Source organism: Balaenoptera musculus, chromosome 16 (assembly GCF_009873245.2).
Source record: "Balaenoptera musculus isolate JJ_BM4_2016_0621 chromosome 16, mBalMus1.pri.v3, whole genome shotgun sequence".
NCBI lineage: Eukaryota > Metazoa > Chordata > Mammalia > Artiodactyla > Balaenopteridae > Balaenoptera > Balaenoptera musculus.
In genome coordinates, this window is record NC_045800.1 from 47,153,245 (window position 1) to 47,170,739 (window position 17,495).

The following is a 17,495-nucleotide window of genomic DNA, read 5'->3' on the forward strand; positions in this document are numbered from 1 at the left end:
CCTAGACCCCCTGGTCCGGCCCCCTAGTGGTCTGACAGGGAAATGGCACCCACCCTGTGCGTGGTGGCCCTTCTGCCCTGAAGGTCCCTGATCCAACCCAGACCCAGGCCAGCGTTTACTGTGGAAAACTGAAACTCAGAGATGAGATCATCAGAGGCCTTCCCCCTGGAACCTCCACCTTGGGACAGTTCCGTTTCCGCACCACTTCTGGGTAACCGGCGCGTTTCCTCCAAGTCACCTGCTCCACCTGGAACAAGGCGGGCCCTCCTCAGTAAGCTTTGCCCCGCACCCCAAAGAGCAAAACCATGAACTGGGAAATGGAGAAGCTGTTAGAAGAAGGAAAGGGGCAGGGGAAGTGGAGGAAACAGGAGCTCCCGCCTCTCTGTCAGTACAGGGCCAACAGCGGGTGCCCAGCCCAGGCCAGCAAGCGGCTCAGTATGCACTCCCGTCTGGCTGTGTCTTTACCCGGTTCTGTTGTTACCTGGCTGTGCCATTACCTGACCATGTTGTTACCTGGCTGTGTGACCTCAAATGAGCTAGGTGCCCTCACTGGCCACAGGTTCCTCTTTGTGTGATAACAGATTTTCAAAGTCCCTAGTATCCGGTTGTCTATAAGTATGTAGCAATATTTTGCCTCTAGATGACTTTCACATATTTTCTTCTTAACTCCACTTCTTCCTGGATCTGTGGCTTCCCCTGAGTACTACCGCACCCCACCCTGTGTTCGGTGCCAACCTTCTGTTTTGAGGTCAAAGAGACCCAGCCGGGGAGACCGTGACCCACATGGGACTGCCTCACTCCCAGTTCCCCACAGTTGCCCTGGGGTCCAGGACCTCTTTCCCGGGCACCGTCTGGTGCTGGGCCACCCTCAGGGCTGTGAGGATTGTACAGGCCTGGGAAGGCCCCTCTTCTCCCAGAAATAAGTCCTTTTCCACACTCAGACATCAGAGGTCATTAGAGGTTTGGTCCTCCACCTTAGCAAGGATTTCTGTCCCAGGACACTCAGCTAACAAGGGAGGTGGAGGAGGAGGGCTGGGGTGCTGGGTGAGGAAAGAGGTAGCATGGCTGGTAGAAGCATAGCTGGGAGCACTCCCGGAGGCCAGCCTAGCAGTGGTGAGGCCGCAACAAGCATGTGTGTAAAACAAGTGTGTGTGTAAAAGCTCCTCCTTCCCCATGAGGGGCTGGGATAAAAGTAATGATGACACCAGATAGGATGATGCCAGCGTTCTTCTCCAGCTCTGAGACGCTGAGCACCTACTGTGTGCAGCCCCCACAGCCCAGGCTGTGCTCTAGCACCTTCCAGGCCTCACAGCATCTCAATAACCCACAAGCAGCTGGTTCCTCCAACTCACAGAGGGCATTCGCCTCCTGGACCCTCTCTCGAGCAGTGTGGGCTACCAGGTCCCCAGGCAGCCAGTACCGAGGAGAGAAGCATTTGCTAAATTGAGGCAAGGGAGTCTTCAGGCAGGTGTGTCATTTTCTGCATCAGGTGCCTTTCCCATGCCTGTCAGGGCCAGGAGGAGCCCCAGCATCTCCCGCTTGTCTGCTGAGTCCCCATCTTTGGTCACTAGGACTTGCTGCCCTCATGCGTGCTCGCAGGTGGCTCCCCTGTGATGCTGTACAGAGCCCTCTGTCCCCATCAGCCAGGTTCACTCCGGACAAAACACCCAAACCGCAGTCCTTTGATTCTGCTGAGACAGGGAAGGCGTGAGGAGGCTTCAGGATTCCCAAACCTTCCTGCGACACGCTCAGCGCCCAGCCAGCCCACTGCCCCAGGAGTAAATGCAAGGAGGGTGCTGGGCCCTCACCATTAGGGATGCTTCCTGGGGGAGGCACCCTTGGGTGGGGGGAGGTGGGCAGCCCACTGGAGGAGCACTGGCAAGGTCGCCCGCCCCAAGCCCCTGACTACCCCTCTCAGTCAATGACAAGGCTGCCTGAGCCCTCCAGTACCTGGAGCCTGGGCCTCACGGAGCAATGCAGACCCACCCTTGCCCTCCTGGTGCTTAGGCAGCAGTCAGGTTTTCACATAAATGGGTTTGTGCTTAATCTGCTATCAGCGCTGCGGAGGTAACATCACAAGGCCCAGCCTGGTGTGGGGAAGGGGTGGCTTCGTGAGATCGAAGGAGGAGTGGGGTTCACTAGACAAGCCCTCCAGATACACTCACCCCATATGCTCAGGAGGAGAAGAAAGAGGGGCACAGGGCGTTCCAGAGGGAGGGAACCACGCATGCCAAGGCCTCCAAATCAGGACATAAAAGAGACGGAGCCAGTGGGGAGGCCTGAACCCTGGAGGGCTGGGCAGCGGGCACTGACGGTGGGGAGGAGACAGGGTGACTGCTCATCACTCTCAGCTCTGTGTGAGCCAGAGAGGGAAACTGAGGCAGAGGCTGTCACGATGAGCACTGGCCAGAATACCCACACCTCCATCCTGTGCCTTGCTTGGGTTATGTAGGAAAGCCTGGGAAGCCTCTTCCCGCCTTTTCCACCTTTCCCAGACCCATCCCACACCCACCTCCTCCAGGAAGTCCCCGGGGTTGCTCAGGCCACTCAGATCTCACTCCTTACTGCCTGCAGCCTGCATTTTGAATTTAGCAAGTTCCTGTCCTGGGTTACTTTGCTTCCCTGTGTAATGAATATTTGGAAACTATGTCCTCCTCAGCACCAGGCAAAGAGCCAAGGTTAGGCAGAAAGTAAATGAGGGTTAAATTCCACTAAACTGCTTATCCCCCCAAATCCAGGAGACTCGGGAGAGCAGCTACATAGGAGATAACGGCACTCTGTCCCTGGAAGCTTGCATCAATTGGGGGCAGCAAAAAGTTTGATGAATGAATGAATGAAGGCACAGACCAGAGCCCATGTGAATGGGAAGAGAGCACTGTAGACTGTTGTCGAGGGCAGGCGACTGGTCTCTTTCTTAGGGGAAATGCAGAAGGAAGAGCATGGGCACGGGTGCCAGTTTCTGTCCTGGTTTCCACAAGGCCAATCAGCTGCCCCCTTGGAGCTGCCCTGGGTTCAAGCCCCCTAGAGGCCCCATGAGACCAGGGTGCGAAGGGGCTTGTCAGGGGGCAGGTGAGGCCAGAGCATGCAAGGGCGCCGCCGTGTCTCGGTCTGCAGGATGGAGAACCTGTTCATCAACCGCTTCATGCACATGTTCCAGTCTTCCTGGAGCAACTTTGCTGACTTCGAGAAAATCTTCGTCAGGATCAGCAACACTATTTCTGGTGAGTGTGCTTTTGGGGGCTCTCATGGTGCTGGGGAGCCTTGCCTGGGCGTGGGAAAGGGCTGCTCCACCCCCTCCAGCACGAGGCCTCGCTGTCCCCCGGGCCAGCACCGCCTGCACCCACACAGTACGCTCCACTGGGGATCAGCCTCATGGCCAGAGGTTCCTCCTCCTTGGATGTCCAGGGTTGAGCACCCTCAACCTCATTTCACCATCAAAAGTCTCACAAATATCAACGCTTTTTCTTTAAATAAATCAATCATTTATGATGCTTCTGAACAGAGAAAAGGCGGGCGTTAGCTTGTTTTTTAAGCATTTACATGAAAGCAACAGTGGGTTCCTTTGGACTAGGATGTGTTTGGTAGAGCAGTAGCATCCTAACTGCCAGGGATGGCACAGGAAGGACCACACAGCAACAGAAAGATTAGGAGACATTAAGGAAACAAGCAAGGGGGAACACTGCCTTCACAAACTCCTCCCCAGGATGCCCCCCGCTCCCCTCCTTCTCCCTCATCCTAGGGCCCCTGCTTCCTGGACACAAGGACCTGGGTTCTTTTTTTTTTTTTTCTTTTTCTATAGGTACAGCGTGTACAGCAGACCTCTAGAATGTACTCACCTTGCTTAACTGAAACTTCACGCCATGGATTAGTAACTCCCCACAGCCCCTCCCTAGCAGCCACCGAACCGTGCTGCTCTTTGATTCTACTGAGCTTGACTAATTCAGGTGCTTCGTATAAGTAGGACCATGCAGCACCTGTCCTTCTGTGACTGGCTTATTTCACTTAGCATCATGTCCTCCAGGTTCACCCATGCTGTCACATATTGTGAATGTCCTTCTTTTTCAAGGCTGAATAGTATTCCATTGTATGTATACACCACATTTTCTTTATTCATCCCTCTGTAGATGAGCATTTAGGTGGTTTCCACATCTTGGCTGTTATGAATTGTGCTGCAATGAACATGGGGATGCAGATATCTTCTCAAGATCCTGATTTCAATCCTTTGGGATAAATACCCAGAAGTGGGATTGCTGGATCATGTGGCAGTTCTATTTTTAACTTTTTGAGGAAACTCCACACTGTTTTCCGTAGCAGCTGTGCATCCTGAATTCCCACCAACTGTGCACAAGGGCTCCAACTTCTCCATGGCCTCACCAACACTTGTCTTTTTTTTTTTTAATAATAGAATCCTGACAGGTGTGAGGTGGTATCTCATTGTGGTTTTGATTTGCATTTCACTGGTGACTAGTGATGTTGAGCATTTTTTCCTATACCTGCTGGCCATCTGTATGTCTTCTTCAGAGAAATGTCTGTTCAAAGCCTTTGTCCATTTTTTAATCGGGTTATTGGTGTTTTTGCTATTGAGTTGTAGGAGTTCCTTATATATTTTGAAGATTAAACTTTTATCAGATATATGGTTTGCACATATTTTCTCCTATTCTGTAGGTTGTCTTTTCACTCTGTTGATTGTTTCCTTTGCTGTGCAGAAAGCTTTTTAGTTTGATGCACTCCCATTTGTCTATTTTTGTTTTTGTGCTTGAGACAGGGGTTCCCCAGGAACCTTCTGAGCCACTAAGGGCCAGCTCAGGGAGGATGGGGTGGTGCCATGGCCTGACCTAGTGGTCAAGCAGTTGGGCGTGGTGGGCTGTCCAGTGAGTGCCTGGGAGAGGGGACCCGGCAAGGACTCTGGCCCTCCGCTAGCATCAGGAAGACCTCAGCCCGGCTCAGAACTCAGGCTGAGCTGCAATTCTCTCCTCCACAGAGCAGGTTATGAATCACTGGCAAGAAGACTTAATGTTTGGCTACCAGTTCCTGAACGGCTGCAACCCTGTGTTGATCCAGCGCTGCACGAAGCTGCCAGTGAATCTCCCGGTTACCACAGAGATGGTGGAGTGCAGCCTTGAGCGACAGCTCACCTTGGAGCAGGAGGTTGAGGTAGAACCTGGGTGGCTGGAGACGGTGGCCCCAGGCCAGAGGCTCAGCTCAGATGGCCAGGTCATACTCTGTTGGGCAGAAACCACTTCTTGCCGGCCATTGCTCGCTGGCCCCCAGGCTGCTCCCTCCAGGCTCATCTGTCTGGCTGATGGCAAGATCGGCTGCCCTCAGTGAAGTGACCTCTTCCTTTTCCTGAGCATTTATGAAAACTGTCTTGTCCAGCACAGGTGGAGGAATTGAGAGTGCTATTTCTCTGTGATGCTCAGGTCTTAGAGCATAATATCAGTATTTTCAATATCAATATCATAATTAAAAGAGCTCCCTCTAACTAAGGGCCTGTTGTGGGCCAGGCATTGTGAGAGATGCTTTACACACAGGACCATCAATTGTTACCCACCTTGCAAAGGTGAAGAAACTGGAGAAAAAAGCAAGCCTTGCATCAAAAAAAAAAAAGAGAAAACTGATGGAACTTTTGACTTCCTAATTAGAAGTGTTGGTCTTCTGCTTCTGTCCTCACCCTCTCCCCAGCCCTTCTCCTGGCCCTCGTCTGCAGGGTCAGCCCTCTCCAGTTCCAAGACTAATGTAGTCTTGAGACAGAAAGGGGTTCAAACCTCCTCCTCTGGTGGGACTCGGTGTCAGCCGCCTTCCACGCCAGGAGCTTGAGGCTCTGGGAACTGCCCTTAGTCTCCCATCAGTTGGCCCATTCCCACTAGAGCCAGGATGACCAGGCCTCCTGCCACCTGCCCCAGGTGTCTAGGCGGCCTTCTGCTGTTTCCAGTCACCCTGTCTTGCTTGCTCAGCTCACCATGGGGCCCCAGAAAGAGAGCGATGGTCAGTGCCGTCTGTAGACAGACCTCCCAGCCCTCACACCCTGCCCACCTGACTCTGGAGGGCCACCTGCCCAGCTGAAGTCCCCAGGCAGGGCTCCTGCCCCACCTGGTCATGTGGACAGGTGACAACTTGTCCCCACGTAGACAGGCACACACAGCAGTGCTCCCCTGTAGATTTAATTGCTGGACGTAGTAACACTGATTCAGTGCTGTTGGTTTCAAACTTCAAATCAGAGAATCACTGAACCTTAAAAGCCAGAGAATCCTAGAACTGGAAGGAACTGAGCTGCCATCTGTGCATCCAGCCACCCTGGCAGGGGGACAGCCTCCACTCAGGAGTCCTTGCCACCACAATGGTCGTCTTTCCTTTGAGTTATGGTCTTGATGCTCAGCTGTGGTTTTGGTGGTGAAGCAATAATCCAATAGCCACCATTGACTGGAGTCTTACACACACACCACCCATCTCTTTTTTTTTTTTTTTTTTTGGTTGTGTTGGGTCTTTGTTTCTGTGCAAGGGCTTTCTCTAGTTGTGGCAAGTGGGGGCCACTCTTCATCGCGGTGCGTGGGCCTCTCACTATCGTGGCCTCTCTTGTTGCGGAGCACAGGCTCCAGACGCGCAGGCTCAGTAGTTGTGGCTCACGGGCCCAGTTGCTCCGCGGCATGTGGGATCTTCCCAGACCAGGGCTCGAACCCGTGTCCCCTGCATTAGCAGGCAGATTCTCAACCACTGCGCCACCAGGGAAGCCCCCACCTATCTCTTACACATACGTCGCTCCATCCCCTACAATATGGTTCTTAATTCCCACAGTCATTTCTGCTACTTCTCTTTGGCAGCATCTCATGATCTACATTAAGTTTGTGGCCTACTAAAACTCGTAAGTTTTTTTTTAAATCTTTACCTATGCAATTATTTTTTTGCAACATGAATAGAGAAATTCTACCCCTGTTGTTTTTGAGTCATCGTCACAACTCTTCAAGAGTGTTTTAGTTCTTAGACTTTATATTAGGATTTTGTAGTTTCAAGTCACAAAAATCATAAGAAATGCATTGGTTGAGGCAACAGCAAGAAGCAAAGCGAGGGGACTTCCCTGGTGGCACAGTGGATAAGACAATGTGCTCCCAGTGCAGGGGGCCCGGGTTCGATCCCTGGTCAGGGAACTAGATCCCACATGCATGTCGCAACTAAGAGTTCACATGCCACAACTAAGGAGCCCGCATGCCACAACTAAGACCTGGTGCAACCAAACAAGTAAATTTTTTTTTAAAAAAGAAGAAGCAAAGCGACTAGCTCAGGCATAGCTGGGTCCAAGGTTCAGATAATCCACTGGCATCATTTCTCCATATCTCAATTCTCTGCCTCTGTTGGATTTTTTTTCTTAGGAAGGTGTCCTTTTGTGGAGGTAAAGATGACCACCAACAGCTTCAGACTTACCTTCCACCATTTTAGCAAACATTACCCAATCCCAGAAAGAAAGTCCCTGTTTCCCAACACTTCCAGCAAGTGTCATGGGTCCAGCTTGAGTTGTGAGATAATTCCCTGAACCAATCGCTATGGCCAGGAGAATGGACTATGTTGACCAAAAGGAGAGGACAGGAATACCAGACAAGCAAGACCACCAACATCTTCTGCAGAACCTAGAATATCAGAACTGAGAGATAGGGTTGGCGCTCTCACTTTCCAGAAGGATGAAACTGAGGCCCAGATAGAGGAGGTGGGCTGGAATAACAGAAAAATGCCCCATAGGCAGACCCAAATCCCAGGTCCCCTGGTTCCCAGGGCCTCCCTTTAGCGTTTCATTCATCAAGTTAAACAACCTGGGTCCGCTCAAGATTTGATTGGCAGCCCTTTCTTCTGCGCAGTGGTCACTGATGGCCACATCCGCTCTGAAAGGCCATTTGTCCAGTCCATCACAAAAGCCCAGCCAACCCTGTGACCCACCGGGCCAAGTGTCTCCAACTTCTGGCCAAGGTGTCCCAAGGGTCCATCACTTGCTCTCCTGGAAGCAGCCTCTCCCCACTTCCCTCTGCCCTGGCTGGCCGAGGGCACCATCCCCTCCTTCCCCGACCCCGTCCCACTCCTGCCCTGAATGCATCTCGAGCAGACTGCTCGGAGCTCATCACTGGTGTCAGACAACTGCCAGGGTCCTCTGCATCCGAAAAAAGGAGGACGATGATGGCCAGGCTTTGAGCTTCTCTTGTGCCTTGGTCCCTTCAAGCGCTTGCGCAGTGGCCACCGCGCGCCCTCTGTAGGCAGAGTCGTGGACGTACAACTGACTTGAGCACCTGTTGACCAGTCTCCACCGTACTGTAGACCCGACCCCCTTCCCCAGCCGGACCGCAACCCCTGCCTCCATTTCTAGCTTAAAACACAAAAGACTTTAGAAAAAGCGCCGCTTGTCCTCCACCCGAACTCTTCCAGCTCTGGCCTGCGAAAGGAGCCCTTGCGGCCCTCAGCTTAAGCTCCCTCTAGGGGACTCAAGTGTAGTCTGGGATGGGCGGCTTTCTACCTTCCCCAAATCCCAGGTGCATATTTGTTTTATATTGAAGTATGATATCCACGGAAAAGGGCACGAATCGGGAGTGGCAGCAAGCTCAATGAATTTGCACCTTACCCCGCTGTGCCACCAGCCTCAGACCAGGACACAGAGCACACACAACCCTTGCAGACTCCCCCCTGCCCTTGTAGACCTCCTCACCCCTGAAGACCCACCTCTAAAGACCTCCCCCGGCCCTGATGACCCCCTCCTGATGCGGTGGACGCCTGCTTTTGTAGACCCCACCCCTCAGAGCCTCCCACCTGCGAACCTGCCCCCTTTCCACCTCTCCTCCCAAGGGTGACCCTGGTCCTGACTCTGACACTGAGTTTACCCAGCTTTGAAATCTCTGTAAGTGGAGTCCTGCAGCATCACTCTTGGCATTTGACTTCTCTCATCTATTAACTCTGTCTTCTTTCTTCTTCTTAAACTGTGTCACTCCGGGTGATCTTTCAACATCCTTCACGAGAGTCAGGCAGACTTCGGGTACAGCAAGTGCAGAAGAGCCACTGCCATTCCTTCACCTCACTGAGCCCACCGCAACCTGTGAAAACTGATGTCAGTCAGCCTTTGAGTTAGAGGACCAAGAACTTTATAAAATTCTGAACTCCACTGAGTTGCCAGGGCAGCCAGAGCCCCCTTTCCCTCCCTCTGCGCCTGATTGCTGGGTCCATCTCAGGCTGCAGCTGATTTGGATGTATTCCCTCTTGCCTCCTACAGCTAGGGAACATCTTCGTCGTGGACTTTAAGCTGTTGGATGGCATCGATGTCAACAAAACAGACCCCTGCACTCTGCAGTTTCTGGCTGCGCCCATCTGCTTGCTGTACAAGAATCTGGCCAACAAGATTGTCCCCATTGCCATCCAGGTAGGCTGAGGGGACCTGTTCTCTTCCCGGGCAGCTCTACCCTCAGCAGTCAGGGCTCAGGGAGGACTTCCTGGGTGGCAACACCAAAGCTCTAGGAGGAGAAGGCAGCTCTGCCTTGAGTCTCCTGCTGAAGGCTTTGCCAGGTAGGCAGGAAAAACAGGAACTTAGGGCTTCCTGCCAGTCCTGGAGAGGGCTGACCACAATGGGCAGAAAGGGCTCCACTCCCCAAGATACCCTTGAGAACTTCCTGGCTCTGAGGAGGACCTGCCTTGGGATAGCATACTGGGCTCCCCACCCCAGCGTCCTGACCAGCCCCAAATCAAAACGCCCGCAGAGCCCAGGCAAGTGAAGCTGTGAGATGAGCTGGAAGCTGAGGCTGCCAAGGGGGACCATGGGGTTCAGGAACTGTGCCAGTCCTGAGATGCTCCCTTCGTGTGCCCCGGGGTTCTTGTCTCCACCAAAGACGATGGAGAAGGAGAGGGGAGCAGTTTGGGGGAGAGGCAGGCAGGGACAGAGCTTCATCTCTCCCCATTCCTGGCTGCATCTGCTTTCTCAAGGCACCAGGCCACTGCAACACTGTGGGAGCTGGTATGCAGACAGCAGGAAACCACACCCAGGCCAGGATGAGGTGTGGGTCCATGAACGGGGGAGGCTGCACAGGGGCCCCCACGGGGAAGGCAGACAAGCACTCAGCAAACAGTACTTTGAGTCAGCCGTGAACCGGGCATTGGGTGCCGTGGGCATAATAGCAGCTAGTTTTGCCAGATGTTAACCGCCAAGGCTATCGCAAGGGTTTGCCTACACAGTCCACAATCCCTTACCTTGGATTCTGAAATCTAAAAAATTCTAAAGCTCTTAGATTTATCAAAAATTTGTAGCAAATTCATTGGCAGCAAAGCTTGCACTGAACCAATAGGAGAGGCTATTTAAGAGGCTTTCTCTCACTTAGTATGAAATGCATATGTTTCACTGCAGAACTACTAACATATTTGAGTGTAAAATATTGTGTTGCCCCAGACCCAGGGAGGGGGAGAGAGGTGTCACATAATGAAATGTACACACTGCTAAAATCCTAAAAATTCCGAATTCTGAAACATTTGGCCATTGGGGTTTCAGACCGGGACCTACCTTTATTTATGTAATTGTCACTACAACCCTGTGAGGAGGCAGGCACTAGTGCTACCGATCATTTTAAGCAGATAAGGAAACCAAGGCACAGGGGTAGTCAGCGGCAGAGCTGAGGTTCGAGCCAGGCCGTCTGGCTTCAAAGTTCATGCCTCACCAGTCTCCCAGTCTCTGGGGCACCTCTCCTCCAAAGGAGTTCCCGGCCTGTTATCAGAAAGAAGCCCTATTCTTCAGAAACTGATGCAAAAGGTAAAGGGACAAGTGATGGAGAAGTAAGCAGCGCTAGGAGCCCTGTTCACCACTGGCAGGCACCTCTGAAGCAGCCTGTCCTCCAGAGACCTTTTATGTCCAGACCATGGACTATTACGCCACCTTTACAACCAATAAATTAGATCTATCCCAGCTGACCTGGAGGGGGTTCCACAATGAGTTAACAGCAGAAAGCAAGATACAGGGTAGAGATTATACGATCTCATCTATGTCAACTGAATGCAAGGAAAGAGCCCACCATAGATGTGACCAGATACTCTTGTGGGCATGGGGAGTCGCAGAAGGACACAGGTCACCAGGTTGGGAACATTGGGATGGAACTGGCTGGGGCACAGGTGAGCAAAAGAAAGAAGCAACAGACTTTATTATAATGCTAATCAATATATGGAAAATTGCACAAATATGCATATATGCAAAGAAGCTGGATTATGAAATGTTTTCTTTCTCTCTTGTGCTTTTCTGTAATGATTGGAATTTTTTACGGTAAGTATACAATCTTTCCTAATCAGAGACAAAAGGCTACATCCTTATCACCACCGCTCCCAAAATTTAAACACAAAACACCAAGCGTTCTGGAGTTCCACAGCATCACTAACAGCCTGGAGGGGAGTGGGGAGGGTGGGAAGAATGGGCGGGAGGGAAGGCCCAAATCGGAGCGACCTGCAAGGCTGGTGTAAGAGTTCCGGATGATAGCAAGTGAGGGTCTGGACTAAGCAGTGAGAGTGGAGAGAAAGGCTAGAGGCACTGCCAAGGAGTACGCAGAGCACTGGGTCCCTTCCCAGCTCAGCTGTTTACCAGTGTGTGACTTGGGAGAGCTGCTAAACCACTCTGAGCCTCAGTTTCCCCCTATGTAAAATGGGAATGTCAAGGAATACCTGCTTTGCAGGGCCACGGTGAGGGATAAATGAGATAGTACAAGTATAGCCCCTAGCATGCAGCAGAAGGTCTCCTTGGCCACAGAGCACACACCAGAGCGTAGTAGGCATCCTACCTGCTCTGCCAGCAGAGTCAGGTGTGGGTGGGGCCGCGCAGTCAGAGCAAAATAGCGAAGCACTGGGTGGGGCGGGGCGGTGGGTGGGGAAGGGGTGGGGCAGGGCAATAAGAGGGGAGTGACGGGGGTGGGGCAGGACAGCAGTACGAGGGGCGAGACTGAGCGGGGCAGCAGGGGAGGGGCTAGGGGAGGGGCCAGGGGAGAGGTGGGGCAGTGGGGAGCCTGAGAGCTGGGACTGTTAAAAGGGGCTGGAGTGTTGTTCTGTGAGAACATGGTTTCAGAGTTCGCAGACCTCCTAATTTTCCAAGAAAACCTATTAATCCAGATTTTTACGTGCAATTACTGATATTTAAAGGTTGACAACTAATTGCATTCACAAACAAACAACCAAAAATATCGTGAAGGTCAAACTCTGCCCTCCTTGCACTGCTCTGTCCTGGGTGAGCAGGCCCGGGGCGGGCTGTCTAGAGCCGCTCTGTCCAGCGTGGGAGCCCCTGGCCACCCACGGCGCTAGAGCCCTTGAGATGTGGTTAGCCCCTACCAAGGCGTTCTGGAAGTGCAAAATACACACCTGATTTCGAAGACTTAGAACGAGAAAAAAAATAGAATTTTTATTATTTACATGTTGAAATGACATTTTAGAGAGATTGGGTAGAGTAAAATTGTATTATTAACATAAAGTTCACCCGTTTGTTTTTATTTTTATTAGTGTGGCTGTAACTGAGCAGGACCCTAAGGAGCCTTCCCAGGACAGCCCCCCCGCCCCCCCATGTCCTCCGCCTCAAAAAACTGTACATGAGTTTACGAACAATTAACATAGAGACAATGAGAAGGGTCCTGGCGGGCGCCTCCCGGCTGTCTCTGCTCTAGGTGAGCACTAGGGGGCGCTGCGGCAGTGCACGGTGAGGGGCCCCCGGCAGCTGCGCGGCTGCGGGAGCGGCTCTTTCAGCAGCTCCGGGTCTGGCTCTCAGCCTGCGTCCGCCGCGTCCCGGGGAGATCGGAAGCCGAGAGCGCGGGCGCTGCGCTGCTGCTCTGCGGCTCGAGCCTCCGGCTCGAGCTCGTGCTGGAAGGGGCGCAGCTTCTCCTCACAGTGCTTCTTGTGGGTGCACCAGTCCTTCCGCGGGCATTGGGAGCCACAGTAGCGAGCCAGCTGGCAGCGGCCCCTGATGTTGAACTCCCGGAGCTGCTTCTCGGTCATCGCGCAGGGAGGGGAACGGCGCTCGTAGCAGGTGCAGGGAGTCTCCTCCTCTTGCACCACGTCCCCGTTGGTGTTATAGTACCGGGTTACATTCAGGACGGGGAACTGCTCCGCTATGGGGTACGTGGGAAGCTGCTGAATTGCAAGCCAATATGAGCTTTGCTCCCTTCACTTGTTCGAGGTCTCTGACTTTGGGCCACCCACCCCACGGTACCAGCTGCAGGTTGTCCAGGCGACTGTCCACAGTGACAGCATTGAGATGCATCACCTGAAACGGGGAGAGATGCCCCAGCCCCACCTCGCCATCGCTCCCACAGCAGTTCAGGAAGGAGCCTTCCTGACCCTCTTGCTCGGTTTTTGTCAAGGGCATATACAAGTATCTTAGCACCATTTCCATCCGCGTCTACTTCCATCCAGGCCTCAAAGGAGTAGCCCTCCACTAGCAGGGATGTTCTGCTCATCTATCTGTGTGTACTTGGTCCTCATCTGACTGCCTCTGCTCCTCTCTCCCAACAAATGCTCCCACCGCTGGTGATGGGAACAAGGTTCCCATTCAGGTTAAGATCTGTGGCTGGTGCAGCTGCACAGCTGTCTCCTTTCCAGAGATTGTGCTGAAGGAAAGTGCAGCATTTATTGCAGGGCCCCAAGCAAGGAGTCCAGGCAGCTAGTGGTCAAAAGGCCCCAAACTCCCCAATGGCTTTCAGGGAAAGGTTTTTGAAGACAGGGTGAGAGAGGGGGTTTGTGGGATGTGTGATCAGCTCATGAACATTCTTCTGATTGGTTGGTGGTGAGGTAATCGGGAGTCAGCATCAGCCTTCTGGTTCCAACTGGTCTGGGGTCTGTGTGCTTGTGGGCAGCATACAGTTAATTTCTTCCACCTGCTGGGGGTTTCAGTATCTGCAAAACAGCTCAAAGTGTATGGCTCAGAATATTATCTATAGCCCTTGAGGAGGAACTAAAGGTCCTTGACTTTGTTTTTTGTTTTTTTTTGTTTGTTTGTTTGTTTTTCACACACACACACTGTATTTTATTTTTACAAGAGATAAATAGACTGACACCAAGCATTGTACATGGATGACCACAACAAAAGCAACAATGATTGCAATTACCAAACCTGAAACACACTCATACTATGTCATAATATTGACATTCAGTCCAGTAATCCTCCACTGTAACAGCTCCTTTACTTTGCAGTGAAAATTGATTTGTATATTCTTTGCCTCTGAGTCCTTGTGGGATTTTTTTTTTTTTAATTCAGACAGAAAGTCACAAAAATTATACTCATCCTCATCAGTTCACTCAGTCCCATGTAATTACATGGGACTTGACTTTGTTTTAATGGCTAAAGTATATTATTTTATCTTGCTTGACTGTTTTCCCTTATTTCTGCATTTTCTCACTTCTCTGATTAAATTTATTCTTTGGAACTCAGGGAAGGCCTAGGAGGCTAAAGTTTTTCTATAGACAAGAGGCAGGCGGAGGACATGGAGGGGATCTGTCCTGGAAAGACCCCCATAGGGTCCTGCTTGGTTACAGGGCTACCTGAAAATTTTAAATTCCACATGTGGCTTGCATTATATTTCTATTGGACCTCATCTCTGTTTTTGAGGGAGAGACAGGGAAATTACCTTCCAAAATACTTAGCATGACCTTGAGGACCCAAATTGGTCTGGCTCCTCCACATCTCAGGCAGCTCTCCTCCTGGGTCACCCTGTTCCCGCCACACTGCTCCCAGCAAGAGTCTAACACCCGGCCCAGCCCCCAGTTCCTATGACGGCTCCTCCACTCTCCTCCTCTGTTCTGGACAATTCACTCTCATCCCACGTGTCCACCCCTTTCAGGCTCTGTGTCCTCCTCAGAAAGAGGGGTCATGACAGCAACTACCTTGCAGGCTCACATGACATCGGGTTGTCAGGTCCCGAGGCTGCACCGGGCACTAGGGGAGAGCCCCAGGAATGCCAAGGGCTGTTGTCATGGACAAAGCTAGGGACCAGGGGCTTGAGCAGGAAGGGCTGGATAATGCGGATATGTCAGGGCCAGATCACGGAGTTTGGTGACCTTATTTTCTGGCACAAAGAGGTGACTGAGTGTTTTTAAAGACAGGATTGACCTGATGTGATTTACATTTTAGAAAAAAAAAAATCACTCCTGCCCCAGTGTGGAGTTGAAACGGGAAAGGGAAAGACAAGCCAGCCTCTACTAAGGAGGCACCTGGCCGCAGGGCTGGGCTCAAGGGACAGTGACTTGGGACACTGCATCATGCGGGCCCTAGAGCCCCAGGAACTGGAGTTGCTAATCTAGGGCAAGAAGGGAATTCAGGAGCACCAAGACAGAGCCTGGGGAACAGCAGCATTTAAGGGGAGAGCAGAGGAAAGGAAAGTTGGGAGACCGAAAAGCAGCAGCAGAGAAGCAGGTGGAACCAGGAGGGAGGAGCGGAGATGGGGAATGGGTGGAAGACCACAGCCTTCACACATGACAGTGCTCGCTCCTTGCTGATGCCTTCATGCTCTTTCATTCACTTCGCCTAATAACTGTGAGGTGAGTAAACACTGTGCCCTTGTTACTGATGGTGAAGCCAGAGCTCAGAAAGGCTGAATTGCCCAGGGTCCCACAGGTAGTAAGTGATGCAGCTGGGATGGGAAATACGAACTCTAGGCCTCTGCTCTCCTCCACAATCCTCTCATGATTCAAAAGTCACTGTTTAAGAAATTTGGATTCTCCTGGAATTTCCTGAGAGGCTAGGCTCTTCTGTAGCTACAGTCTGGAGCGAAATACTGCAGTGCGTTCTCTTTCTCCAATGTATCAGCTCAACCAGGTCCCAGGAGATGAGAACCCCATTTTTCTCCCTTCGGATGCAAAGTATGACTGGCTTCTGGCCAAAATCTGGGTGCGTTCCAGTGACTTCCACATCCACCAGACCATCACCCACCTTCTGCGCACACATCTAGTGTCTGAGGTTTTTGGCATCGCAATGTACCGCCAGCTGCCTGCTGTGCACCCCATTTTCAAGGTACAGCAAGCTGCTGCCTTACCTGGTGGGAGAGGGTATGCAGATATGGGGGGTGGGGGACAGAAGGGAGGGAGGAGGGGTACTGACATCCCCCAGGACTGTGGCTGGGAGTGGCCATAAGAGACCCCTGGAGAGATGCTGGGGATGTGGGTAAGTACCCCCAAGGGAGGAAGCAGCTCTGAGCCTGCTGGTTCCTGAGGACACAGGGCCGGGGCCTGACTCCAGCTTGGGCTCACCTTGGGTGGGGCGGGCAGATTTTGAAGAGGCATATGAGTTCAGTGTGACCCTGTCTGATCCCAGGTGGCAGCCCCCACTGTCACTGCCCTTCTCTGTTCCCATATCCTACCGGCACTGACTGCTGGGGTGACTGCAGGCTCAGGTTACCTCTATGTGCCTCCGTTTCCCAATCTGTAGAACAGTTCAGATAGTATGCCTGCCTCCTAGGATTACTGTCAGGGTTAAAATAGTTGACAGATTCGAAGAGCTTCAAACAGTGCCTAGCACACAGCTTTGCTCTGTGTAAGCGTTGACTGGTATCGTTTTTATCACGACCATTATGCATTAGCGCATTAGAGCGGCACCCATCCCCCAGGCCGCTGGCAGCTGCTCCGCAGTGAAGGTCAGCATGTCAGCTTCACTCCCTCCCTGAGGCCTGTAGCATCGCCCCTCCACGGTGGACCAGGGTGGGGGAGCTGAGGGTCCCTGAGGACCCCCGAGGAGGCACAGACCTGGTCAGGAGCCCCCAACCAGCCTTCTCTGAGGTCTCCTCCTGCCCCTCCACCCAGCTCCTGGTGGCACACGTGCGGTTCACCATCGCCATCAACACCAAGGCCCGGGAGCAGCTCATCTGCGAGTACGGCCTCTTTGACAAGGTGGGTGCCTCCCGCCTGCCTCGGTGCCCGGAAGAGCCCGGCCCGGCAGGCACCTACTTCTCAGAGCCTCGGCGGCCTCCACTCCAACCTGAGGTCCAGATTTCCTCTCGGGAGACCAGCCCCCTAGGCACCGGGGTGGAGGCCTGGGGAGGGTGGGAGGCTGGAGGCGCTCCGAGTGAAGCCTCCCGGGTTCCCTGGCCCACGTCCACCCCTCCCACCCAGCCACTTCCAAGCACCACCCGCTCTTCCTCCTCACCGCGGTCTCCCCGTCACCTCCTCCCTCCCCTCTCCATCCTCCTGCCTCCCGGCACCTGCTCCCCACCTCTTACACACTGGGGACCTGCATCTCCCCTCCCACTCTGCCGCCCATCATCCTGAGCACAGCCTCCCACACTCTGCCCTTGCAGGCCGTCGGCGCTCCCAGCCTACTCGCCCCGTCAGCGGGGGCTCAGGTCCCCCCCGCCCATCACATCCTCTCAGGCAGCACCCCACCCCTGTTTTGACCCCCCAGGAGGCTTACCGAGCCTGGACCCTCCCGGCAGCCCTACCTCCAACTTTCCTCCTTTCTCATCTCCCATTAGTGAGCGGGCCAGACGATCACTAGGGATGAATCACCATTTGGGTGGAAAATGACAAAACCCATC

General features: G+C 52.9%; 1 protein-coding gene across 2 annotated transcripts in view; it reads left to right on the top strand.

The window, feature by feature from the left end:
- ALOX5 (arachidonate 5-lipoxygenase) overlaps window positions 1–17,495 on the top strand; it is a 57,190-nt gene that overhangs the window by 35,207 nt on the left and 4,488 nt on the right. For both annotated transcript variants that reach the window (XM_036828202.1, XM_036828203.1), the window contains exons 5-9: window positions 3,115–3,221; window positions 4,982–5,154; window positions 9,239–9,385; window positions 15,776–15,979; window positions 16,765–16,851. In XM_036828202.1, the coding sequence (XP_036684097.1) occupies window positions 3,115–3,221; window positions 4,982–5,154; window positions 9,239–9,385; window positions 15,776–15,979; window positions 16,765–16,851 (718 nt within the window). The remainder of the gene's footprint in view (window positions 1–3,114; window positions 3,222–4,981; window positions 5,155–9,238; window positions 9,386–15,775; window positions 15,980–16,764; window positions 16,852–17,495) is intronic.